This window comes from Haliaeetus leucocephalus, unplaced genomic scaffold (genome assembly GCF_000737465.1).
Source record: "Haliaeetus leucocephalus isolate CR32 unplaced genomic scaffold, Haliaeetus_leucocephalus-4.0 Scaffold428, whole genome shotgun sequence".
In the NCBI taxonomy this organism is placed as follows: domain Eukaryota; kingdom Metazoa; phylum Chordata; class Aves; order Accipitriformes; family Accipitridae; genus Haliaeetus; species Haliaeetus leucocephalus.
This window is the reverse complement of record NW_010972864.1, coordinates 5,095,960-5,107,168: the sequence shown is the minus strand read 5'-3', so window position 1 is coordinate 5,107,168 and position 11,209 is coordinate 5,095,960. Positions and strand designations below refer to the sequence as shown.

Genomic DNA, 11,209 nt, shown 5'->3' with positions numbered 1-11,209 from the left:
GGGGCCAGGCGGAGAAGAGCGGAGGAAGGTGGCGGGGCCGGTTCGGGCCCCCGGGCGGCGGCGGCGATGGCCCAGTGCGTGCAGTCGGTGCAGGAGTTCATCCAGGACTCGTTCGTGCCCTTGGTGGCCGCGCTGTGCAGCGAGGAGGCGGAGAGGCTCACCCGCAAGAACAGCCTGAGCTTCGCCGAGCTGGTGAAGCCCTTCTGCCGCCTCACCTCGGAAGGTCGGTGCCGGGAGCGGAGCGGGGCGGGCGGCTTGTTTACACGGGGCGGGGAAGGCGGCGTCCCCCGTCCCCTTCCCGTCCGCCCGGCGGGCGAGGGGTCCCGCCCGGCCGGAGCGGCCGCCGCCGCGCCTCCTCTGCCCTGCTGCCCGGCGAGGCTGAGCCGAGCGGGGGCGGGAGGCGAGACCCCTTCCCCGGGGCCGCGGCCGCTGGGCCGGGCGTTCCCTGGAGCTGTGAGAGGCTCTGCGGAGGCACGCGTTTGCCGGGGTCGCCCCAGGTGGCTGTTCAGTCTAATTTCATTCGCTCTGTTCTTCTCTGTGGAACCCTGGAAGTTGGGCTTCTCCTGGAGACACCACAGAGCGCGCGGCTGAAGGGAAAGGTGCCTGTAGATCTAGCTCTTCCAAACGGATTTTTCCTTTCTTCAAAACGACTTTACTGTTATCTGGCCAATACTTGTACCTGGCTCTTGCTGTCGATCCTGGACTTCACGCTTGTGGTAGGGCTGTTACTAAAGTACCCAGTCGTTGAAAGTATGGTCAGTCTTTCAGAAACAGTAATTCTAATTTCAGTTTCAAGTCTTTGCTTTTTCTCACCTGTAGTTTCATTGTATATACTTTTTTGTTGATGTTTCTGTGAGTAGGACCTGTGCAAAGAGAAGGTGGGAATTGAGCTGGTTATGTGGAATAGATGAAATGAACATGTAGGGTAGTGGCAAAACTTGAAATTGACCACTTAAGAGAAACAATAGGATTCTTCTACTGTAATGTTTTAGCTTACTATCTGGATTTTTTTTTTTTTAATTTAACTGAGCTATGCTTTTCAAGCCACTGCTCATCAGAATAGCATGCAGGACAGCAGTTGGAATAGAACTGCTCGTCAGGATAGCAATGCGGTGGCATTTGTCAGATCTGGTTTCTGACAGACCCTTAGCTCAGACTTCAGTCTCCTCATGTCATGTGTTGAGGAAACAGTGCAAGAAGATGAAGCTTGTACTGTCACTTGAGTTAGATTTCTGCATTGCTATTTAAAAAATGGCACCAATTTAAAAGCTAGTGCATGTTAAAAATCTGCCTTAATTCTGTGGCAAGTCTTAATAACTGTAACCAGAACTTGTTTATAGATGTTTTTCCCTTTGTTTAGTGACATTCGTGAGCTATGTGAGAACGCAGCAGAGATAAAAATAATGAACGCAGAAGCTCACATCGTTGGAGTTGTGAAGTTACTTAAATATCTCTTTAGGTTCTTCGGTGAAAGGATTTCAGAATGCATCTAGTAAACAAAACCAGGGAGACTATTCAAAATGAAGCATTCACTGTGAAGAATACTTAATTCTGTTGTCACTTAGTGTAACTATTATTGTTCCAACTGTTATAACAGTTAAGGAACTTGCAAACCTGAATTACCATCAGTGTTCCTGGTGTAAATACAGACCTTGGTAGTATGTCCGTGCTTATAAACCAAACTAGTCTTCATCCTCTTTTAATAAAGGAGTTAGTTATGGCTAAAAACTAGACTCCCTCGCTTGATGTAATGTAAGACTTTGAGCTTATTACTTGAGAGACTGACACTGGCTCGATTTCTGCACTTGTCTAAAAACTTGTGAAGGAAAGCTCCACTGTTTGATTTTCATAGTTTTGTATTGATATTTGATGTTTCTGTAATTGGTCTTCTGCAAGCTCTGTCACATAATGAATAAATGAACGCCCTCATGAACGGCATCTAAATCTGTATGATAGAGTTTTAATTTCCTAATTTTGCAGCTGTGGCCATTGCAATGAATCTTTGAGAAGGGCATCCTTGCTGTTCTGTGTAGGCTGGCTAACTCTGACAGCCTGAACCATCCTGTTCAAAACCTGACCTGAGGGTCAGATAACCAAGAAGCTGAAGCCTGGTACAGTGGGTTTTGTGACTGCACTACTCTCTGTGTATTCTGATTAAACAGACCACAAGCCTGACTGCAGTTCTTCACTCCAAGTGTGACTTCCTCTTCTAGCTTCATGGAAAAAACATTACTGCATGCTGTCTGTAACTTCTTATGGTGAAAGCCAGTATGCATGAGGGAAGGGAAAGCAGTACTAGGCATTTTCTTCAGGCAGAAGAGTAGTTCAGTGGAATAACACTTCCCATGAGTTTGTATAACGGTAAGCAATTTCTCTAGCTCCAGAATTTATGGAGCTCTGTGGCAGGGAAACCTGCTTGTTGGAGTCTGTACAAACACTGTTGCATAGTGACACTGTTAACTGTATCCTGTGCACAAGGCCTGGAAACAGAGGATAAGTTCTTAAATTGCTCTACCTTAATAGGTTTGACCAGACTTAGCAGTAAAACTTTTCCATGGTGCTTTTCATGTCCAATTAAGAGGACGAGAGGCATGATTAATGATCTGATCATGGTACTGCAGAATGTGTATACATGCACATACCTCCACAACTGTGTGTTTCGCTGCATGAAATGCTGTCCTTTTTTTGTTAATACTCCCGTCTACTTAGTGGCTATTTCATTGAATTTGTAATATAAAAATGGGTTGATCAGTATTTAATCTCTTTAGAAGTAAGCTGTCCCTTGTACTTGTGCAAAACTTTGAAGTACACGTGTTACCTCCTGAACTCTTCTGTAATTTGGAGCTCAGTCACTGGTTTGCTACTGCATTTTTAGAGTCCTGTTACAATACAGATTTTTCTCTGAAGTTTAGGATTTATGTAGCTTAAGAGCCCGCTGAAGGCTGCGTGTTCATCAGCTTTCTTGCTTGGAGAAGCAGTGTGGTTATGAAATGAATCTACCGATTTATGTGCCAAACAGTTTTGATACACAAAAAACAAAGCTGAGCTCTCTGCTGTGCATGTATCGCTCGTCCTTCATGTGTCAACAGAGATGTGAAGCCCCAGACCTCTGCTTGATTCTTCAGGTAGTGTTAAACCTCATGCTTCTTGTGGTTTTTCGGACCAAGGAGACGAGATTATATCTAATTTTAGGTAGAACCCCACAAACGTACACGGTGTATTTCTTAACTATGGTGTTTGTTGGTAACAATTGATGCCTAATTAGACACATGTACATATTGTATAGGTCAGTTTTCTTTAAAATAGCATCCTGCTTTTAAGAATTTTTAAAAATAACTTTCTGAATTAATACTGTCTTGGGAGGGAGAATTACAGCGTACACTTCAACTAGCAAGTGTCACTTTTAAAAGTAACCAAGGCTATCTTAACCAAAGTGGTTTATGTCTTAAAAAGGGAGGGGGTTTGGGGTGGAGTGGGAGCTTCTGATAACTGTATCTGATTCTGAGCCTTAAATATATGCTGAAAGCAAGAAGGTATAATGGGAACACTGCATTTATTTAATGAGCTTGGTTTGATGTTAGGAATTCCTTGTTCATGAGTACCTTAGTCAACATCTGAATATGCTCAACTTCTGATGAGAAAGATCTTGTGGTAGTAGTAGTATATATTAGAACTTCTGGCAAAATGCTTTCTGAAATGATCTTATGAACACTTGAAGGAAATGTATAACACTACAGATTTTTTTATTGGGGATTAAGGCAAGAGCTTTGTGGGGTTCCAGGGGTGTCCTTTATGTCAGTCCTTAGTGTGGCACACATGCCAGAAATGTCATCTGCATCCTATATGGAAATGGGTTTGCTCTTCATTATTATGGCTGTTAGTTATATTTTAGGAGAGACACCAAGGATGTGTTTTAGTGTTACAGCTGCACTGGTAAAGGCAAACTGGTTTCTTAGTTGTTAGTCCCTCCCTCTTCCTTTACATTTGATCTTTTCAGTAATCATGTGGCAGTAGGGTTGATAATTTACCTATATGATAAGATGGGGAAAAACCCCCACCTCCCCCCTTCAGCTTTCTAGTAGAAATGCTGAACTGGCTGAGTTAAATTTAGCCAGCACAATTGCCCTCCTCTGTGTTGATACAGCCTTATGATGAACTGGGTCAATCTGAAACTTGCAGCTGAAAAAAACCCCACAGATTTTTAGGTTGTTTTGAGCAGGATCAGTTCTCTAAACTGCTTCACTGTTTTTCCATGAGCTTAGGTGTTGGCTAAAGGTTGGGAGTGAATGTGTGACTGAGGAGGGTAGACTTGCCAGTCCAGACTTGAACGGCGATAGAAATCTTTAACAGCTAAGATGGACTGTAAACACATCTAGTGTGATCTGGCTTGGGTTAGTAGTTGCTACTTCTGAAAAGGCTTGTGGAAAAGGTGTGGAGTGCTCTCCAGGCTGGAGGGGACTGAAGACTCAGTTTCAGAACTTCACGGTGTGAATTTTGTGGTTAGTTGCAAGAGGAGGATACCAAGAATTTTCCTTTGTGCTGCCCTTTATATGCTATACAGTGATTTGTGAAAATAAAATGCAAAGGAGTCGAGGGCTGTACTGTGGGGCACGTGGTAGCACCAGGTGTCTTGGGTGGACACATACTCGATGTGCCCTGCCTGCACTTACAGCCTGGCTTGCGTGGTGGTGCTTGTGATTTGAAATAGGGAAAACTATGTGAAAAATCAGAGCAGACCCAAAATTGTAATGTCTGTTGAAAATGTCACGAATACTTTTTAAAAAAAACTGATGGCTTGAGGGAGCAAGTTTCACAAAGATTCTACAAAAGGAGCTCTGCATTTACAAGTTGTGTGAAGCTCAAATTGTTGCTTGTGGTAAAATGTAACTTTGTAACATACAAAAGAGATTAAAGCCCAATCAAATTTTAGTGAAAAGATCATGGACCTAGTTCTTATGTAGATAGGCAGGCCAGTACATGTAAGTGTAAAAAAAAAAAAAAAAAACCAAAAAACAAAAACCCCTTAGTTTCCCTGTGACTAATCATTTTTTTGCTTTTCAGGAGACTGAGACTTTTTTTGAAAAACAACAAAACCTCCAAAACAAAACAAAAGCAGGAACTTAGGGAATAAAAGCAATCACTTACCGTTAAAGAAAAAAGTAATATTTGCATGTTAAACATAGAGAAAATAAGGGCATCCTACATGTAGATGTCACAGTTACATGGAATTTCAACTTTAACTTTCAGTTAAATACCATTGTTCATTAATAATCTTGCTGGACTTTGCCACCGTGTCCTTTAGGTTTGGTATTGACCCCTTTGCATGGGCTTGGGACTCTTTCTTTGGTGGTGTTTTCTGTCTGATGGCTTTCTTGGAGAAGTTGGTCTTAAAGCGGGGGGGGGATATTTTTTTTATAAGTCATACAAAGCCAAAACAGCATAAGTTACTGTGTGCTAATAACATAAGGCTGGTATCACCCTTTTAAAGGCTCATTTTAATAATGAATCTGTTTCTTTTTTGGAATATTAGTTTCATTAGCAACAGTCTACATCACTTTTTCTAAATAAGCAACCTCTCCACACCACCAGCTTACATGCTGTCATAAACACTAGGTCCAAGGACACTTTCACTGCATTGTTGGGATTTTTTTTTTGAGGCTGCATGCAATAATCCACTATTTGTCAGGCAAAATTCTCATGCATAATTCTGAAATCAGTATTTAATACTCATAAGGCTTTTTCTGGTTTTTAAACAAGTATTTAAAAGTGAATCAGGAATGCTGGTGTTACTAATGTTGACTTTATTTTTAATTGATTAATTTTAACCAAAAGTTTGTCACTCAAGAAATGTAACTTCAATAACACACTTTTAAGATAAATCAGTTGTATGATGCTGTTTAGAAAACAGGGGAGTTCTAAAACCATTTCTTAAAAACCCAAACAAACTTAAGATAATCACACTTTAGTATTAAAAATGAAAGCATATGTTCATTTTGCATGAACTAATACTATGCTATCCCTGTCAAGTTTCTTGAATGCTTTTATCCTGTACTGGGGTTTTCTTGGAAACTGGTGACTCCTTGGAATGTGAGATGTTATGTGAAATCCATATGTGATTACTATAGGCTTTCTGTGCAAGTTGAGTATGTTCCACAAGGAGGGGAGTGCAGCAGTGTAGGGCATGCATTTTGAGTACTTTGTTACTCTGGATATTCTCCTAAGCTAAGATCCTATGCTATGTTTTCATCAGTCTGCCTAGATGAACCTAATGTTGAACATGAAGTAGTTTTTTTGTTCTTGCCTTCCTCCCACTCCATTTTTGATACTCAAGTGTTATGAACTGAGAAAGTAATCTTTAAAGAAAAAGAAAAATCTGTTGGAGAAATACTAATTTATGGTAACTATTTTAACTCTGTTATACTCTTCAACAAGGACTTTTTTCTTCTTTTTTTAGTTCACATGAGAGATCCTAATAATCAGCTTCACATAATTAAAAATTTGAAGATTGCCGTCAACAACATTATTACTCACCCACCTCAGCCTGGTGCCATTCGAAAACTTTTGAATGATGTTGTATCTGTCAGTCAGCCTGCTGAAGGACTAGTAGCTAATGTGATCACAGCTGGAGATTATGATCTCAACATTAGTGGTATGTAATGATATTGTATTTTTCATAACTTAAACTGGAATTTACTGTAAGGTTTCTAACCTTGATTTCAACTTCATGGCATGTATTAAAATTACTCTGAGAGTTGATCAGTTTTGAGTCATTGTTTTTACTGAAACTTCACATTTATCAAATAGTTTTGGTTTTATATAATGCTAAAAAAGTGGCTAAACTTAGTAATTCTTAATTTAATATTTCCTAATGTTATGATTCTTCTGAACTTGTGTTAAATGATCACATTTTAATGTAGAAAATACTCATGCTTTGGTTGTGTTAATAGCTCATCAGATGAGAGAGGTTTTCTTGTTACAAAACTGATATACTGATTTGTTATACTTGGCTGAATAAATATCAGAAAATATTTATAATGTTAGTACTAGTGTTCAGCTTTATGTTGAAGTTAGTCTTCCTGACTTCTTTTGTTTTTACTTAATACTTAATGCATAGAGTTCGTAAAGTTGTCATAAAAAGCTTAAGGAAAAAAGGTTTTGAGGAAAGGTTTGCGATTACTTGTCCTTCTTTTTTTTTGCCATGAAACTCAGTGCTTCATATTTTGCTGTCAAAATGGCTAGAATATTCTAAAAATGTTTTTTTAGATCTCCAAGGGATAAGGCCTTGTGAATAATACTAAATGAGACCTGATCTTGAGAGCTGAGAAGATTAAACTCCTCCCAGTTAAGACCCTAATCCATTAAAGCCTTTGAGTACATACTTAATTCAAAGCATGTATGCATTGCCCTCTTTAAACATGAGCGATTTATTGTACTTAAAGTTCAGCATGCAGTGAGGAATTTGGCTCTGCTATAGCAAAAGACTGACAGAACTTCATGAGGATAACTGATGTCATAGTATGTTGATTTTTTTTATGTTGATGAAAAACTTGAATAATTCTACATCCTTAATGCCTAATTTACAAGCACATCCTCAACTTGATGTGAAATATTGATATTAAAGGAAAAGACTTGACCCTGGAAGTTCTAACTGTTGAGAGCTATTGGAAACTGCACCCTTTCTTAGTTTCTGTGGCCTCGTTTATCTGTGAAATTTGTGAATTGCCATTTTTTTGTGAATTTTTTTTTTGGAGGGAAAGTCTGCTTCAATTCTAGAGACTGGAAGACCCTAAGAAAGCAGAATGATTTCAATAAAGAGACTTTCATAAGATTTCTAATGATCTCAATTGAGAAGTGAGGTATTGGAAGAAGGGAAGAAAAATAGTGGCTATATCAAGCCATGCTTTGTAGCTGTAGAAGCAAATAAATCTTTTGTTTTCCTTATTTGCTGCTGGAGCCTCAGATGTACAAATTACCATACTTGACTATCTTCTGTCTCTCAGTGATTAGGTTCTTATTTCCATTCAGACTGGCTGTATGCTTATGTGACAGAGAGATGTGTAAGTTGTTTAAGATCATACAGAAGGACAAAATCATGTAACAACTTTGTAGTTTTGTGGTATTCCATTTTAGGGCTTTAGCACAAAACGCTGGCAGTGTTCTTGATGATGAAACTTGGATCCCATTTCATTGTAGGAGGATGTGAGGTAGTCCCTAGCTTGTCAGGTAGAGTTCCTTTTCTAATTGGAAAACTATGAGTATTTACTAAGAAACTTATTTTTTCCAACTTTGTTAGAGCGTTTTATTGAAAACCAATGGAAGCATTAATTCGTGGCAACAAAAAATAATCTTTTGGCATGGAAATGTGAAATACTCTAATCTGTTTTGTAATTAGCTCTTTCTTTTGGTGGATTAGTTTTCTAGGATAGCAATATTAAAACATATTTCCTTAATCTTTAATGATGATCAAGTACAGTCCATTTTGAAGGAAGGCACAAACATTGTTTAAGAAGCTCTTGTATGAGTGTTTCTGGCAACTGGGATCATGATCATGCTCTTTTTTTTTTTTTAGAGAAGTTTTGGAACTGCTGTGGTGAATTGGTTGAATTGTTTGTAATCCTTCTTTGTTACACATGTTGTTTAATAGTCTCATACTTTCATAATCATCTTGCACTGAGAGACCTGGTTGATTGCTGGAAGGATGCTTATGTTCAGCCATGCCTGTTTCTCCCATGTACTGGTGCATGTGGAGAGTGAGGAAAAGTGATCCCACTAAAGACTTAAATTTTTTTTTCTCTCAGATAAGTTTTCAGCTGGATCACTTCCCTGGCTATGTTTGTTCAGGGCTGCATAATGCTAGTGCTGGCATGCAGCAATGCAGGAATATGATGGACATAAGGGAAAATATTGGGGTAACCACTTTTAGCAGCTAACATCTTCAGTTACTTTAACTGTAGTACTACAGGCTGGGAGACCTCAGAAATTAGTGTCTTACATTTATAGTATCTTCCAACTAGAAAAATAGAAATAATATCTAAATATAACTTAAATCTTTACTACTTTATAGATTTACGTTTTTATTCAAGCCCAGAATTTGGGCTGAACCAGAAATTAATATTGAATTCTATTAAAGTACACTGTCAGATGTTGAAGATCCTGAAATGTTCATGATTAAGGTTAGCTGGAATCAAATGTCTTCAGTCCCTGATGGGCCTGCATGGTATGGATTTTCTGCTTCATGCTACCAGAGCATAAAAGCCAATAGTGTGTTTGCACCTGACCCTTTTTAGTATAATAATACCATGTTTTTTCTATCAGATCGCTCAGTTAAAGCTAGTGTTCCTTGGTACAGTAATTGGAAAGAGACACTGATGGAACTGAACACATCCACGTTTTATTCAGGTATTTTTTGTGGTTGGTGCCAATTTGCCAAATTGCCCTTTATTCCTTTTCCATGTGCCCCATCCACCTTTCCTTATCATCTGCTACAACTGTTTAGCACTTTTCTTGGCGTAGATGTGTGTTCCTCCATTTTTTTCCCCCTAAATGAAAAATTGTTGGTGATGGTTGTTTAATTTTTCTTTTAGTCACTTTTCTACTCCTGTTAATCGAAATCATTTGGTCTTGCCATATAGTCCATAAGCTCAGAGTGGTGGTGGGAAATGACCTGATGCTGTAAAAGCACTGTCTTGTTTGATCCTATGGAACTGTATACTGTCACTGTTCTGTATTTCAAATGTAAATACTTTCTGCCTCTATAGAGAAGTTCCTTCTCAGGGGATAGTAGCGCTTTTGAAATTGGAACTGAATTGCTGACTGTACTTAAAGCACATATTGACTATATTGACATTCTTTCTTGAGTATGACTCTCTCTTAAAAAACCACAACTTTCTAATACATTTTCACCTAGTTTTTAAGACTTATTGCTACCAAAACACATTGGTTATTGACTTCTCAACTTAGCGTGAAGCTCTGTGTTGTGGTCTGAGCCAGATTTTTATTGTTTTCAGTTTTGGATATTAACAGAGTTTATGCCTTTGGTTAGTAATAGCTATCCTTTCAGTAGTGTCTGTTCAGCTGCTGGTAAATGCCTTCCTTTCTGAATGTGCTAGAGTACCAGTATCTGTGAAATTCATCTTGGTCAGTCAGGTAGCTAAAAAGTACAAAACTTCATGAAGTAGACTTCTCATTCTTAAGCTGTTATGTATGAGTATTACTTATCTTTTGTTAACAATTTCTGAACACATTAACAAGTTTGCCTAAACTTCACTTCTGCTTGTTTAGTATACTGGAAACATGTTACTGGAAAAATACAAAACATACAGGTTTCTGTACCTAAATGACACAGTGTTGCTATGCACTGCTATAGTGTGTTATGAAATGCTATGTCTGTGAATTTTTTTCAAATATTGTTTTTGTTTTGAATATGGTGCATGTTTATTATTTTAAATATCTACTATAAATGATTACAGCCCTGTAAATGCTCTTGAGTGAATACTGTTAATATATGTTGTGGTTGTGTAGAGGAAATCCTGTTGCTTTTGTAGCCACTTCCAAGGTTCTTAATAGGCCGAATGAGAAAGTGGGAGGGGGGGAGGGAAACACCCCATAAAACAAAGTAGCACTTCCCTCTTTGTAGCTGTGTCAGATTTTAAAAACCTTTTTTTTGCTGTGGTTCAGCTGTAAAACAGAAATGGAAAACTGAAAATAGAGCTTGAAACCAATATGCAGTTGAAATTTCTGCCTTTAGTTTAATATTGTTTGGTTTGAACCTGAGTTACTATAAGGCTGTGTTATACTTGTGAAAAATATGCATATGAGTCACTTTCTCATGGTTTGTTTTTAATAAGCTGTGTTTTCCTCAATTTAAATAGTTGGCATATTTACATGTACAACTTAATAAAGCCAAGAGTTTTTTTATACCCTAGATGAGCGCTCAGAGAGCAGTTGCTAGAAAGGCTATAATCAAAATCTAGAAGTTTGCTTCCTATTGATCTTTATGTGAGTGAGATGTGCCGACTTCTAGGCTGAGTTCAGTTATAAAGTGTGACTATATCTGGCTTCCGTGTGGATGAAGCTGATGTAAGGTGGCCTGACAATGTAGGATTAAACAAAATACATTAACTTAATGTACTAGAAGATAATTCCAACATAAGAATGAAACTCAATTTCTTAAAGTCAGCTAAGAAATCAAGGTGGTGGGGGTTTTTTT

General features: G+C 38.6%; 1 protein-coding gene across 6 annotated transcripts in view; it reads left to right on the top strand.

Moving 5' to 3' along the window:
• Positions 1 to 13: 13 nt before the first annotated feature.
• Positions 14 to 11,209, top strand: part of TRAPPC8 (trafficking protein particle complex 8) — a 57,771-nt gene continuing 46,575 nt past the window's right edge. For 4 of the 6 annotated variants that reach the window (XM_010574362.1, XM_010574361.1, XM_010574358.1 and 1 more), the window contains exons 1-3: positions 14 to 223; positions 6,455 to 6,649; positions 9,316 to 9,399. In XM_010574362.1, the coding sequence (XP_010572664.1) occupies positions 67 to 223; positions 6,455 to 6,649; positions 9,316 to 9,399 (436 nt within the window). In that variant the 5' untranslated portion in view covers positions 14 to 66. The remainder of the gene's footprint in view (positions 224 to 6,454; positions 6,650 to 9,315; positions 9,400 to 11,209) is intronic. The other 2 variants (XM_010574363.1, XM_010574360.1) reach the window with 1 other exon arrangement.